We start from the raw sequence: 16,392 nt of genomic DNA on the forward strand, positions 1-16,392 counted from the left end.
GTGTCATGTGTTTCGATGTGATGACGTCAGAAAGAAGAAGCAATGCCTGAAGGATTTGAGCTGGTTGCCGGGCTTGGCAGCTGGGTCCACATGACACATCAAAATGGCCTAGAAGATGTAACAGACAGACTATTGAGGCTCAGCCCCAGAGCTACAAGGTGGCTTTGTGAGCCTGGCCACAGCTCGCCAGCATGGCTCCCCCAGGGCAGCCTTTGGCCAGCAGGGTAAACAGAGTTGCGTCCACACCAGCCCTGCTTCAGACACATTCAGTGTGGCCTGAGCTCTAAGGACTGGATCTGAAGCTCAGCACGGTGTGATGTTCAAGCTATCTTTGACCAAAAGAAGAGCCATTGCGTGTGTGCTCAGCCATTTCTGACTCTGCAGCCCTGTGAGCTGCAGCCCGCCAGGCTCCTCTGTCCATGGGATTCTCCAGGCAAGAATACTCGGGTGGGTTGCCATGCCCTCCTGCAGGGGACCTTCCCGACCCAGGGATTGAACCTGTGCCTCGGGCGGCTCTTGCAATGGCAGGCGAGTTCTTTCCCACTCAGCCACCTGGGAAGCCCAGAGAAGAGCAGGTCTCCCTTTAACTTCACTGTCACCTTTCCTTGTGCTTAACAGGTTATCAGTTTGTCATTAATGGTGATGGTTTGGGAAGCTGCCGGTTGTTGGGTCAGTGCCTCATGGACGACCCTTGAGTCAGGGAGGCGTTTGTCTGAGATCACTGGGCTCATGTTCTGGCCTCAAGCTGCAAAGACAGCCCCAGTATGTTGTGGATATTCAGAGCTCTCACCCCATCCATCACACACTATCAAGACTTCACTGCTTTTTGTCTAGAGATGGAAAGGTCTAAAGAGCACAGAGCTTAGGATGAGTAAGAATCTGGAGTTCTGGCCTCCATTACTGATTTACCATAGCTTACGAATTCTCTCACCTGCTCTGATCCGCGGACCATGGGAGATGTGTAGCAGGTTATGGTCTCTTCTTGTGGGAAACCCCGTGGAGAGGCCACCGGTCAAGGCCTCCTTGACTTTCATCAGTTCAGTTCAGTTGCTCCGTCGTGTCCGATTCTTCGAGACCCCATGGACCACAACACACCAGGCCTGCCCATCACCAGCTCCTGGAGTTTAGTCAAACTCATGTCCCTTGAGTCAGTGATGCCATCTAGTGATCTCATCCTCTATTGTCCCCTTCTCCTCCCTCCTTCAGTCTTTCCCAGCATCAGGGTCTTTGCAAATGAGTCAGCTCTTCACATCAGGTGGCCAAAGTATTGGAGCCTCAGCATCAGTCCTTACAATGAATGTTCAGGATTGATTTCCTTTAGGACTGACTGGTCTGTCCCGTTAATGGAAGTGAAGGCACGAATGAATACTGGGGAACTAGATCTCACACACCACAGCTAAGTTTGCATTCTGCAACTAAAGATTCCAAATGCCACCACAAAGATCCCCCAAATAAATATTAAAAAAGAGATGACATCAGAGCCAGTGGTGCCATGGATCCTGTTCCATAGAACATGCTTGCTTCGTCTCTTCACAGGCCAGCCATCCTTCCCATCAGTTCAGGGGGCTCGTGGTTTCCTGCGTTCATGGAGGGACCCTGTGGTGTGCTCAGCCTCCCAAATCATGCATGTTTTCCTTAGAATATTCACTATGAATTTTCCTCTAGAAAAACCTCCTGGTTTGGTTTTATTTAGCACAGAGTCAAAGTTCCTGATGCTCTCTGATGCTCAGGTGCTTCAGTTGTGTCCAACTTTCTGCGACCCTATGGACTATAGCCCTCCAGGCTCCTCCGTCTCTGGGATTCTCCAGGCAAGAATACTGGAGTGGATTGCCATGCCCTCCTCCAGGGGACCTTCCCGACCCAGGGATGGATCCTGGGTCTCCTGCACTGCAGGTGGATTCTTCACTGTCTGAGCCACCAGGGAAGCCCCATGCTCCCTGGGAACATGTCAGACAATGCAGCGGGGAGAGGGGGAGCAAAGAGGAGAGTCCTGGAGCCCATGTGGCTGATTAGAGAGAAACCGTGCCTCTTGCCAGGAACCCACGCCGACCCAGCAGTGTGGCCAGAGTGCAAACAAGCGTGAGAATTCGGGCTGAAGAGCAGCTTTACTCTGGGTGGGTGTGAGGTCTCAAATGTGCTGTATAGTACAACAGAGAATGTTCAGTGGCCCCCTCTCACTCTGAGTTGGAAATGGCTGGAGGAGGAAGGGGGATTGTCCGAGTGAGTGTGTTTCCAAAGTGCTGATTTGCAGTGTAGATAGTTAACGAAAATGAATTGCTATGTGGCATTAAAAGGTGAGCCAGACCCAAAGCTTTCGGATTAACCACCACGCGTTGCTCTGAACAAAAATGAGGCCAGGGAGTGTTTTTTTAAATCCCACCAGCTAAACATGTGTTTTGAATACCAGAATTAAAATTTACGAGTTTGTACAATTTTTAAGCTGAATTGTGGCTGGGTGAGCCAAGTAAAATGCCCTGTTTATTGTGAGGAGCGGCTCTGCGGTGTGGGAATTTGAAAAGGCTGGGGTCAAGTTTAGGTTGCTTTCTCAGGAAATGTAACACAACTCCAGCTGCAGTGCATTAAATGCATGGCTTCTCCAAACAAGAGGATCATCCATATGCACCTGCCTAGCAATAGTTTGGGTCTTAGTTTACCCAAGAGTCTAGACTCAGCCTGAACACTTAAGAGTCCTGTGTTGCACCACCAAAGGGATCCAGGTGGGAAGGCTGTGGGTTTGGGGAAAGAAGTTTTGAGCCCTTTTAAGTCCTGGCTCTTCCACTTTGTAGCAAATTGCTTAAGTTCTCAGGGCCTCAGCTTCCTTATCTGCAATTTGTTGTAGCTGATGTTTCCTAAAAGTAACTGATTTTCTCTTACACCAATGAAACACTTTCATTATCAAAAGTCTAGTAATATAGATAACTCCCACTTCCCCACTCCCTAAAAAAGGGTAAAGAAGGGAAACAGAAATTGCCTGCAGTTCCATTATCCAGCCAAAACTACTCTTAAATACTCTGTTCACTGTTGCTTTCACAGTCAGAAAGTATAAGAAAATACTCTAAATTGGAAACCTCTAGGTAAATAAGAGGTATTTTTACTGAGGGAGAAGTCTTAAAATTTGAACCTTGCCATTTGTTCTTTTCACCTCATTTTAACATTATTTTGTCATGTTCACTTCCTCTGATTATTAAAATAACAGTGCTGATTTTTGACTTATCTCTATTTTCTAATTTTTCTATAAGTGAAAGTCACTCAGTAATATCTGACTCTTTGTGACCCCATGGACTGTACAGTCCCTGGAAGTCTCCAGGCCAGAATACTGGAGTGGATAGCCTTTCCCTTCTCCAGGGGATCTTCCCAACCCAGGAATCGAACCCAGGTCTCCCACATTGCAGGCAGATTCTTTACCAGCTGGGCCACAAGGGAAGCCCTTGTGGCTAATATATGTTTTTCTATGATGAACATATATATTAATGCAGAAATTTTTGAATAGCTAGCCATATTCATTGTAGAAATTACATAAAGAATAGAAAAATAGGAAGAGAGAAAATAAATCCATGAATTTGTCATCTGGAGACTGTCATTCTGTCCTTTTGTCTTAGTTCCTTCTAGTCATTTTTCTGTAATGTTTTACTCAAGCAAAGTCCTAATATGTATCATGTCTTGAGAATTTTAAAGAATCTTTGCTTTGAAGCTCAGTAAACATTCATTGAACTGATTGTTAATATTGATAAATGGAAAAAAGTTGTTTTGATTTTAGTTGTCTATTAATAACTTTGCTTTGGGAAATTTGTTTAGCTGCTTGCAGTTTCTCTTTTGAATTACTTGGTCACACATCCTTCATCTGTTTATCCATTGATGTCTCTTTTCCTGTTATGTTTTAGACAACTGTTGGCAATCACACAAGCCATATTAAATGTTAGCATGATGGCCTAATTGTAGATAAACATGTTGTTGTTGTTTAGTCACTAAGTCATGTCCGACTGTTTTGTGACCCATGGACTGTAGCCCACCAGGCTCTTCTGTCCATGGGATTTTCCAGGCAAGAATACTGGAGTGGGCTGCCAGTTCCTTTTCCAGGGGATCTTCCCATCCCAGGGACAGAACCTTGGTCTCCTGTATTGGCAGGCGGACTCTTTACCCCTGAGCCACCTGGGAAGCCCCCAAAACATATAGTATTTTGAATATAGGTTCCTGGTCACCACTGATGCTTGGAGATCTGGGGTTAGTAGAGTGGGGACTACTGGTCTGTTGGCGTGAATTGCTCTGTTGCTCACTGAATTCTGGAATTCTTTCCAAAATGAAGCCTTTTGGTGTACATGTAGTGTGGACCAAAGCAGTGCTGAACAATGAAAATATATTGTTGAGGAGGGAGAGGAGAGGGATAAATTGGAAGATTGGAATTGATGTATAGATGCCACTATGTATAAAATAGATAACTGATAAGGACCTGCTATATAGCACAGGAAACTCTACTCAATACTCTGTAATAACCTATGTGGGCAAAGAATCTAAAAAAGAGTGGAGATACATTTGTGTGTATTGTGTGTGCCTGTGTGAATAACTCATTTACTTTGCTGTACAGCAGAAACTAACATGACATTGTAAGTCAGCTATACTCTAATAAGAATTTAAAAATTTAAAATGCTAAATTAAAAAAACTTAGACATTGACATCCTTTAAAAAAGAAATATAATGTGGGACAGATATCTAATTAAAATTTTTCTCACAGCCACATTTTTATGAAGTGAAAAGAAACAGGTGAAATTAATTTAAAAACATGTTTTAGTTAACCCGTTTTTAAAAACTGAATATAGTTAATTTACAGTGTTGTTTGTGTTAGTTTCTGCTATAAAGCAGTGATTCATTTATACATTATACTTCCTACATTAAATTTTTTTTCTGTTATTGAATATTGTTCCCTGTGCTATACTGTAAGACTTTGTTATCTGTTTTATGTATAGTAGTTTGTATCTAATTCCAAACTCCTAATTTATCTACCCCCTCAACCCCTCCCCCCTTGGTAACCATAAGTTTGTTTTCTATGTCTACGAGTTTATTTCTGTTTTGTCACTCAGGTCATTTGTTTCATTTTTTTAAGATTCCAGATACAGGTGATACCATATATTTGTGTTTGTCTGACTTCTTTTAGTATGAGACTCTCTAGGTCCATCGTAGAGATTGCTGCAGATGGCATTTCTTTCTTTTAATGGCTGAGTAATATTCAACTGTGTACGCTTATCACATCTTCTTTACCCATTCGTCTGTGGGTGGACACTTAAGTTGCTTTCATGTCTTGGCTGTTGTAAGTAGTGCTGCTGTAAACACTGAAGCGTGTGTGTCTTTTCAAATTGGTTTTTGTGTTTGGTGGATATATGCTCAGGAGCAGGATTGTTGGATCATACGGTAACTGTATTTTTAGTTTTTTTAAGGAACTTCCATACCGTTAGTTAATCCATTTTAAAACATACATTTGGATGCATGTTTTATTTAACCCATTATATCTAAAGCATTATCATTTCAACAGGTTATCAACATAAAAAACTATTGCTGAGATATTTTACCTTTTTTGTACTGTCTTCAAATTTTGATGTGCCTTTTATACTTCGTGCACATCTCAGCTCAGATGAGACACATTTCAGGTGTTCAGTAGCCACATGTGATTTGTGGCTAGCATTTTGGACAGTACAGGTCTAGAAGAAAGTGAGGATCTGTGTTCAAGAGAGGGTCCCGACATGCATGTGCATCACCTTGACATTATACTCTTGTTCTGCATTGCACTGCAAGAAATCACTTCAGAAATAGAAGCTTCTGTGGTGCTGGCATTTGCTTTGTTTCCAGGTTGAAGCTTTAGTGTTAGGGACTGGGATTCTCCACACAGAGTGTTTTAAGAGGAAGGGACACCCAAGGGTGCATTATCCTTTGCTTTTCTCCTGACACCCATTAGCAGTGTAATAATAATAACAGAGACTAGCAGTTATTAAGTACTTTCCCAAATGACAGACACTATGTGCAGTGCTTTATATACATGGTCTCATTTAATTCTCATAACAACTCTGTGAAGTAGATAACTATCGTTGCTGCTGCTGCTACTGCAGCTAAGTCACTTCAGTCGTGTCCGACTCTGTGCGACCCCATAGACAGCAGCCCACTAGGCTCCTCTGTCCCTGGGATTCTCCAGGCAAGAACACTGGAGTGGGTTGCCATTTCCTTCTCCAATGCATGAAAGTGAAAAGTGAAAGTGAAGTTGCTCAGTCATGCCATACTCTTAGCGACCCCATGGACTGCAGCCCACTAGGCTCCTCTGTCCATGGGATTTTCCAGGCAAGAGTACTGGAGTGGGTTGCCGTTGCTTTCTCCATCAGACTCTCTGCTGGTCATCAAATTCACCCAGCCTTTTCCCCATTTCATTTCTTTCTCCTGAGAAACCCAACAACCCTCACCCATCTCTAGCTGCCCAAATTATACCTATCTTTCAAAATCTATCTTTCCCCAAGATTCTTGTTCCAGTTTGCAATAGTATGAGATAGTATTCCCCTGAAATCTCCGTCGTTATCACCATTTAAAGGTGAAGAAGAAGTTAAAAACTTGTCCACGGTTACATGGCTAGAAAGAAGCAGAGAAAGAGTCCCATATTAAGGAATACTCCAGTCTTGTGCTAGCATGGGGCGATAGCCCTGGTGTGGTGGAGGTATGTGAGTTCCAACTCCCAGTTCATAGCCCATTGTTTTGCTTTGTAAAGACTGAGATCTCTGGTTTATTAATCCTCTGAGCTTTAGTTTGCATACTTTAAAAACAGAATAATAATACATGTTGTGAGAGCAGGGAATGTCCAAGCTTGTGAGAATGAAGTGACAGTAGAGGTAAAGTGCTATTCATGGCACGTTTAGTACATTACACATTTAGGTGTAATGTAAATACAAATGTTTAAACAAGCTTATTTGTGGGAACTTCGCTGGTAGCTCAGTGGTTAAGACTCTGTGCTTCCAATGCAGGGGTCATGGGTTTGATCCCTGGTTGGGGATCCCACATGCTGTGAGGCACGGCCCCCAAAAAATTTTTTTAAAAGAATATGTAAACAAGCTTATTTATGAAGTCTTGTTGTGTGCAGAGAGAAGCAAAGGGACTGTTGAGTAGTAGCTGTCACCAATGATCTTGCTTCCCTAATCCAAATTACATTATCACTTCAGTATTGAGCTGCATTTTGTGTATGAGAAAGGAAGCGACATGGAGCCGTGTTATTAAATTGGCAGTGTCATGACTGGAGATTCTAACTATATTATCCAGATCAAATATAAATACCAGAGGTCTCTTCCTCAATAAAACAGTGTTGAAGTTCATAAAGCATATATGACCTCCTAACTGGCTGTTGGGCTCTGGGGCCAAATCAACTGACAAAAATGTACTGGATACCAATTTAGTGTAAGTCATAATTTTCTACCCTCAGAAAACATGCATGATACTAATTAGGAAGAATAATAATGCATGAAAAATTAAATGATATTTAAATAAAAATTCAAGAGAACAAAACCATGACATAGGCCAGTGGTGGTAGGTTGTCCGGACTGTGAATCAGGCAGGGCTGTAAATTAGGAAGCAAGAGATGAGTGCAGATTCTGGGGCAGGCTATGTATCACGGTCCCAAGTCATTAACAATGGAAGATCAGCCCATATATATTCCCTGTATGGCCCTATTTTTTTGAATCATAGATGCAGCTCTTTGTTTTTTTATTAAAATTTTTTTGATGTGGATCATTTTTAAAGTCATGGTCCAAATCATCGATGATGGAAGATCAGCCCACATATATTCCCTGTATGACCCTATTTTGAATCATAGATGTGGCTCTTTGTTTTTTTTTATTAAAACTTTTTTGATGTGAATCATTTTTAAAGTCTTTATTGAATTACTTACAGTATTGCTTCTGGTTTATGTTTGATTTTTTTGGTCACGAGGCATGTGGAATCTTAGTTCCCTGACAGGGCTCAAACCCGCACCCTCTGCATTGGAAGGTGAAGTCTTAACCACTGGGCCACCAGGGAAATCCCAGATGTGGCTCTTTAAATGTTCCTTGATTCTTGTTTCTAATACCTCACTGTGGACTTGGGGCGAAGAGGCTTTTCAACCCTGCTCAGATATATTTAATAGTCAATTCGGTGGCAGGTGGGAAAAGATCCCTTTCTTCAGTGTTCCAAGATTTCTCCAATTCCATGAGACAGGAGCAGAACCTGGTGGTGGTCCTGTCTTGGTGTGTGTGAGGATAAAGCGAGGTGATGAGTTGTGCTTCCTGGCAGATGGTGTAGACCCTTAATAGTGTTAGTTGAATGCTTGTGTAGAAGAGACATTAACCTATGAAAGACAACAGCATTGAAGGTAAGTAACAGTCCAAGAGAACAACACAGGGGCAGCTTTCTAGCCTTCATGCTTCCCCTGAGGTGGCTTGAACCTACAGAAAGCTCTGATGCTTTCGCTAGGGTGTGAGTCAGGGATGTGATGGTCACTCAGACTGAGCCGCGGGACCTGGCAGCAGAGGTCACAGGGCACCTGCCTGTCCTCCCTGTGTTCCCCCGCACCGTTCAGGGAACGAGTGAGCTGCAGGCTCTGGAATCCCAAAGCCTGTGCTTGCATCTTCTTTATGTTTCTGCCATTTAAGGAAATGGCAACCCACTCCAGTATTCTTGCCTGGAGAATTCCATGGACAGAGGAGCTTGGCAGGCTCCAGGCCATGGGGTCACAAAGGGTCAGACACGACCGAAGCAACTTAGCACAGACCGTCTTGTGCCTTGTTTTCTCATCTAAATACAGAGACTTGATAGTGATGCCTATTTTATAAGGCAGTTATGAAGCTCAAGGTGAGATGATGCGTGTAGCAGTGTATACTACAGTGGCTAGAGTCAAAAGTGCCCAATAAATGTTAGCCGTAACAGAAAAAAAAATATTGGACTTTTCATGAAAGCCACACTCAGGGCTAGGCTCTGGGTTGTTGTCGTTCAGTCACTGAGTCATGTCGGACTCTTCACCACAGCATGTCAGACTCCTGTGTCCTCCACTGTCTCCTGGACTTTGCTGAAGTTCATATCCATTGAGTCGGTGATGCCATCCAACCATCCCATCCTCTGTTGCCCGCTTCTCTTCTTGCCCTCAGTGTTTCCTAGCATCAGGATCTTTTCCAGTGAGTCGGTGCTTCACATCAGGTGGCCAAAGTATTGGAGCTTCAGCTTCAGTATCAGTCCTTCCAGTGAATATTCAAGGTTGATTTCCTTTAGGATTGACTGGTTTGATTTCCTTGCAGTCCAAGGGACTCTCAAGAGTCTTCAGCAGCACCACAATTCAAAAGCATCAATTCTTCAGTGCTCAGCCTTCTATGGGATACAGATGATACTAATTATAGTGGTACTAGCTAACATTTGTTCAGTGTTTAATTTGTGCCCAGCTTAATACATATTAACTCCTTAAGTCCTTTAACTTAACCCAAGTGATGGTATGGTCCCAGGATACTGAAACAAATGATGTGAGTAACAGCTCTCTGCCTTCACATTCTAACAGAGGAAGTAAGTGAAAGTGTTAGTCGCTCAGTTGTGTCTGACTGTTTGCAACCCTATGGACTGTAGCCCACCAGGCTCCTCTGTCCATGGGAATTCTCCAGGCAAGAATACTGGAGTGGGTAGCCATTCCCTTCTCCAGGGGATCTTCCCGACCAAACCCAGGTCTCCCACATTGCAGGGAGATTCTTTACCATCTGAGCCACCAGGGAAACCCCAACAGAGGAAATAAGCTATAGTCAAATAGATAGTTGTGGCATAGAATTCTGGGCTTACCTTTACTAGCTCAGCTGATAAAGAATCTGCCTGCAATGCATAAGACTCCGGTTCAGTTCCTGGGTCAGGAAGATCCTCTGGAGTAGAGCATGGCAACCCACTCCAGTATTCTTGCCTGGAGAATTCCCATGGACAGGAATCTGGTGGGCTAAGTCCATTGGGTTGCAAAGAGTCAGACACCACTGACCAACTAAGCACAGCACAACGTAGAATTCTATATAAAGTAGTTTCTCAATAAATATTAGTTCCCATCTCCTCTTTTTCTTTTTTCTCTGTGTCCCCATTGCAAAGAAGTCTTTATCCTAATGGTGGCCGATCAGTAGCATTATCTTTGGAAGCAGAGGATATCTTGATTCATAGCACTGGTCTGATGGTGTGTGACATTTTCCTGTGCCCCCTCACCATTCTTTCCCCTTCATTTACTGTCATCCAAATCTGCCTTGTACGGACCTTTGAGCCCACCCGCCCCAGTGGCTGAGGAGCGGAGCCAAGGAACAGTGTTTTGCTCCCCTGGCTAGACATCATCCGTTGTAATACCATGCTTCTTGAATGCGTATTCTTGAATGTGTAACCGGGTTATTTTTTGAAGCCAATGTTCTCTATTTATCATAAAAGACTTCCTATTTTGAAAAACCCATTCTTTCCGTCCCTGAACTTGGCAAGAACCTTTTTCCTGCATTGCCACTCAGGTAGCTAGTCACCATCATGGATGACTTAGGCTGGCATTATGAAAACTTCCTTTTTGTTATATAAGGGAACATAGGCCCATCCTTGACTGTGAGTTCCAAATGCCAGAGCCCAATAAATGTCAAAAAGTAGAACCCCCGCCCTGAAGCCCACGCCTGAAGGGTCAGAGGGCAAGTCCTATTGGGGCCCTGATGCTTCATCTGTGCCCACCCCAGCTCCAAGGAGACATACCATGCTTGTTGTTTGCGTTGGATGAAGTGGGAAGGGAGAACTTGAAGTTGGGAATGGGTGTCTGCCTTTGGATTGAGGCAGTGTAATTTGTGATATTTTGTCTCTTGTCAAGGTAACCTCTTTGCATGAAAAATACACTGTAGAATTTAGCCAGGCTGCAGGAATGCACTTGCTTGTTTTGGGTCCACAACTGATAGGAATCCCTGTGATGGGGGTGAACGTTGGGCATTGTGAAAGGCAGCCAAGGGCATTTCACTCTCACTATGGAGTTGGACCTTGTACACACAGACATCCTCATGCGCACGGGACAACACATTCACATACACTTCAGTGTAGAAGGGGCACAAATTCATCAAATTGCAGAAACGCTTTATTTCTAATGAGAAGGTCAGATGGTAATCGTAGGTGTGGAAAGGGAGGGAAGGGGGAAGGTTTATACCCCCCGACCCCGAGCACTCCTTTCTGAAATCTGAGGCCCTTAAGGAGTAAAGAACTACCTTAAGCTCCATGGTTCCCTATTTTGACTCTGGGAACTTAGATCCCAGTTATTTTAACATGAAATGGATGGGCTCCTAGATCAAAACCATAAGGAGATCTAGTTGGAAGCTAGCTTGGGAGCCCGGTGGAGCACTCTGATGTTGGTTACCACAACAGAGCCAGTGGTTAGTCACTCTGGTGGGATCCCTGGGTTTCTTCCAAGGTCATCTTTAGGGGTGTTTGCATCTCCACGTAGGGAGGGCTAAGGTGACACCCTTTCTTCTAGAGTTTGACGTTTAGCTGCAGAAGTCAGCATTCAGAGGCTGCTTAATGCTGTAAGATACACTTGCACAGTGAGAGATATGGAGGCTGACACCGTCCAAAAACACCGCAGCAAATATACTTAAAAGGAAATATAAGGTCAGATGACCTCTGAGGATAAAGGGAGGTAGTTCTGAGAGATTTGGCCTTGGAGGATCAAAAGGAATGGAGGTAATACATGAAACTGTTACAGACTAGAAGGAGCTCAACCCTTTGATATAAAGACGCCAGTGATTTGGGGGTTGCTGATAATTCTTAGCACCCCAGTTCCCAGACTGAGACCTAAAGGTTGAAGGGATAAACAAGAACACCAGTTTCCCCAAGTCTGCAGAGGAGAGATAGCCATGGTTGCAGAACTAGATGCCAAGACTGTCTTTGCTGTTTATACTATAGAGTTGTTGTTAGGAGCTCTTGGCGTAGGCTGGAAGAAAATACAGTGATTCTTATGAAACCGATTAACAGAATCAGGAGGCGGGGATCCTTCGGAAGGGGAGATTGGAGATGAAAATTCATGGGTTCAGATAAAGAAGCTAGTACCAGAATTTGAACCATCGAGGAACATCTGTGTTTTCTTAACCTGGCTGTTGCTGTTGTTGTTCAGTCACTAGGTCATATCTGTCTCTTTGTGACCCCATGGATGGCAGCTCACTCCCGTGTCCTGTGCTGTCTCCTGGAGTTTGCTCTAATTTATGTCCATGGAGTTGGTGATGCTATCTGACCATCTCATCTTCTGTCAGCCCCTTCTCCTTTTGCCTTCAGTCTTTGCCAGGTTTCCTCACTGGGCACCTTTGGTCTATCCTCGCCAACATACATCCCACCCACAGGCATGAAGACAGCTCCTCCTCTGCCCCCTCCACACTCCAAGGGAAGGTCTGGCTTTGGCTCCCAGAGGCCCATGCCCATCCCTCTGGCCTCATCTCGCTGTTCCTGCTGTCTGGGCTCTGTGTCCACTTGCTTTCTTCCACTTGATCTGCTCCTCTTGGTCCCGCTCGCCCCCGATCCCTCTACCTGGAAAACTTCCCCCGCTTCTTCTCCACTCCCTGCCCCCAGCCACTCTTTACTCCATGGCTGTCAACAGACTTCAGCTCAGGCGTCCGCTTCTCAGAGACCATTTCCCTGACCCCTCTGTATGAACTGGCCACTCAGTGATTCCCTGTCCCTGTCCCTTGGGTTGATTCTTGGAGAGGTGTCGTTGCTTTTCAATACCCAGCTTTGCGTGTTCATCATTTGGTGGTGTGCCCATCTCTCTCTCTCTCCAAGAACATAAACTTCATGAGAGCAGGGAAGGACCTTGTCTGTCTGGTCCACCGTTTCCCGATGACCAAAGCAGTGCACATTCAGAGGGAGAGCGCTGAATATCTGTGGGATGGGGGGTTGAAGCTGCATCTCTCAGCCCAGCCTGGACCCTGCGTTGATGCTGACCCCTGGCATCACCACAGTGCCTGTGCTGTGGGCGTTCCTCCCACTCCACCCCTACCCCCGCCCCAGCCTGTGGCCCTGGCCCTGACTCCTGGTCTCTTCCCTTGCAGCCGCCCATGCCAGCTTCCTTTCCCGTCCACGGCACAGCAGCACAGCCCGGTGTCCTCGCAGAACTCCTCGGTCAGCGGGCCGTTGCACTCCGTGCCCCTGCCGCTTGCTCCTCCCATGGCCCTGGGGGCCGCGCCGCCCCCGCCCGCCGCCTCGCCCAGCCAGCAGCTTGGTCCTGACGCGTTCGCCATCGTGGAGCGAGCCCAGCAGATGGTGGAGATCCTGACGGAGGAGAACCGCGTGCTGCACCAGGAGCTTCAGGGTTACTATGACAATGCCGACAAGCTCCACAAGGTAGGGGGCTTCCCCGGAGATGGGCGGGGGAAGGTTCTAGGTATTACACATAGATGGATCAGATCAGGGGCTAGCGGGACCTAAGGCAGGACTGAGAGGAGCAGATCAAGTGGGAGAAAGCAAGTGGACACAGAGCTCAGACGGCAGGAACAGCACAAGATGAGGCCAGACGGAAGGTTCTCCGAAAGGCACATAGTTCCTTATGGCTCAAGGGGGTTGATTTACGGACTCACTGGCCAGCGTTTAATTCGACACCTTTTTGTGCCAGGCACCATGTAAGGCTTTAGGAAGACAAAAATAAATATGCCAGGGTGCCTCCCTTGGAGGAGCTTATCGTCCAAAAGTGGGAGAGTCACTCCTTCAAGTTTGATGGAGAAATCAAAAGCTTTCCCGACAAGCAAAAGTTAAGAGAATTCAGTACCACCAAACCAGCTTTATAGCCAGCGCTAAAGGAATTTCTCTAGGCAGGAAACAAGAAAGAGGCCTAACTACAGAAAATAAACCCCAAACAATTAAGAAAACAGTAATAGGATAACACATATCGATAATTGCCTTAAACATAAATGGATTAAATGCAGCAACCAAAAGATACAGGCTGGCTGAGCAGATGAAAATCTGTGCATATATGTACTTCCACTTACCTCATCACTGCCTGATGTCCTCCTGCCAAATGGTAATTATTTTATATTGTTAGGTTACTCATGTTCCCATTATGGCTTGCAGTTGTAATTATCTTGTATTTTTTGTCTGGCTATTGATTATGAAAACTGATAAACATCTTTTACTATTGTGATTATGCAAAAAAAAAACAGGGGTGGAGGGGAGTCATGCAAGCTAAACCTGCAATAGAATGTCAAGGGGCTACAGGAGAGACAGGAGAGGTGCCCCTGGACAGGGACTCAGCAGCTAAGCAGCATCGCCCCAAACGGACAGTGTGGGAGAGGGGACACCGAGAGGGATACGGGAGCAGCAAGCTGAGAGAGGCAGGTTCTTCCTTTACGTCTAGGATCTCACACAGGAACCTGGTGATTGCTGTGCTGGTTTCATTAGCCGGTCTCTGCAAAAAAAGCAGTGATGCCTCAGCACCGACGGCAGAGTGCGAGTTCCGGCATGCTCTCCTTCTGCTTACTCAGCAGGTGGGGAGATGCTGCAGAATTCCAGCCCGTGTCTTTGTCATGAGGATATTAGGACACACGGCAGCCTTCATTCTTAGGGCTTTATGCTGTGAGCCAAAGTCAACAGGGAGACGTCTAGTGAGAGTGAACTGTTACAGGCAGTGATTTCACCATGACCCACACGCCAGCACCTGAAAAGCTGCAGGTACAAAGGCCCTGCAGGTGAGGGACAAAAGTCATAGGATGGTTTCAAGCAGCAGAGCCACGGGGCTCCGGAGTTTCCTTTCTGGGGACAAAGTGGCATGTGTGGTTGGGGCCATCTCATAAGAGTCTAGGGGCCTGCTCTGTCCTGGGCAGGTGGGGGCTTTTGTAAAGAGAAAGGGTGGGACTGTAAACCCCCCTGAGCAGAGCAGCCTTGCCCTTTGGGTCCTCATGCCAGGACTTGCTCCTGGCTGGACCACGGTGGTCACTGCGTCCATATGACAGGGCTGCTCAGTGTTGACCTCTCCGTAAAGCCTGGCCTTTCTGCGGGTCCGGGTGTCAGAGCCGTCAGCCCCTCTGATTCCCCCGAGGGCTGGCAGCAGTCGGCAGGGTGCCGTGGGTGGGATGATGCAGCCGTTCACAGACGCGACCTGTCCCAGCGCGTTTGTGTGGAGCTTCCGCGGCGAGGGTCTGGAGCTCCCCGAAGTCAAGACCAGGCTTGGCTCCGAGAGGCCTGACTGCCTTTCCTGGAGGCGTCAGATGAGGGCGGGCACCGGTGGGCTGCCCAAAGATGGCGGCCTCCGCCCTGGGCCGGTCACGCGGTAGCTCGTGTGCGGGTTCCTGGCAGTGCCTGGAAGTCACACTCAGGCCTCGGCTTGCCTCTCTTGCCTCTAAGCTTCTTTCCTGGTCCAGGCTGAAAATTGGGACGGGCCAGCTCAGCACTTCCTGGGAAGTCAGTCGTTTTTTTTCCTCTCTCTCTCTGAGGGAGCCCAGTGGCAGATGTGTCTAGGAGCCGTGCAGACTCCTGAGGGCTGAGTGTCGTTCTCCCCCTTTTCCATAAATATTTTTGAACAGCTACAGGGAAGATGCAGAAACTGGGAGTTCTTATTATTCTTCATTGACTTTTTAAAAATTCAGACGTATCTTTATTGGCCTGTAACACACATCTCTTTGTTGATGTCGATGACCATTTCTGTTTTGAAAACCAAAATCAGCCTCGCAGGGACTCAGTTTCCCTGCATGGGTATGATCCTTAAGTTTTGCGGCCAAAAGCGTTTTGATAACTTCTGGAAAAGGGGAAAAATCGAAGGCTGTACCCCTTCTGAAATCCCAAACTCCTTCAGTCCCTTGAATGTTGTGAATGGTTCTGTAAATATTACATTTCATTAATCACTAATTAGTTGTGTATCTAATTGAAATTGTCGGTGTGAAAACTCAGATTTTGATGAATAGGAGCCATATTCAGCACTAGTTCCGTAGCTCTCCTCGGCAACTGGGACCAAGAGACACAGAGCGGCCTGAAATCACGACTGGGTGGTTCAAGGCCTGTGTTCCCGAGGTCGCCCTAGTCCAGGCCCCACCGCTCCGTGTGTCTCTGTAACTGTGTCTCTTATTTGAGCCTCAGGTCTGGGGAGAGGCTTATCCAGTGAGGTGACTGTACTCCTCAGGGATAAAGACCCCCACTTTGGGTGGTGCCACAGCGTAGGATGTGGCCGCCCTGTGTTGGCAGGAACGTCCATTCTGGAATCCTTCTTCACAGCCTTGGGAGCGCTCGTGGAGATTCATCTCCAGGGCAAAACCAAAAATAGATAAATTTTTAATTGCAGGGCTTTAGCCTATGTGCGACATGCCAGGAACTCAGCAGGAAACAATGACTGAGCTCAGAGGCTGCCAAAGAACCACCTGGAAATGAAGACCCTGTTTCCAGAGAGGGGCAGGGTGGTGA

The 16,392-nt window shown here is 46.1% G+C and overlaps 1 protein-coding gene across 7 annotated transcripts in view; it reads left to right on the forward strand.

Annotated features, from left to right (window-relative positions):
- AMOTL1 (angiomotin like 1) overlaps positions 1–16,392 on the forward strand; it is a 197,438-nt gene that overhangs the window by 118,767 nt on the left and 62,279 nt on the right. For all 7 annotated transcript variants that reach the window (XM_027563867.1, XM_027563870.1, XM_027563865.1 and 4 more), the window contains one exon: positions 13,059–13,350. In XM_027563867.1, coding sequence (XP_027419668.1) covers positions 13,059–13,350 — 292 coding nt within the window. The remainder of the gene's footprint in view (positions 1–13,058; positions 13,351–16,392) is intronic.

This window comes from Bos indicus x Bos taurus, chromosome 15 (assembly GCF_003369695.1).
Source record: "Bos indicus x Bos taurus breed Angus x Brahman F1 hybrid chromosome 15, Bos_hybrid_MaternalHap_v2.0, whole genome shotgun sequence".
NCBI lineage: Eukaryota > Metazoa > Chordata > Mammalia > Artiodactyla > Bovidae > Bos > Bos indicus x Bos taurus.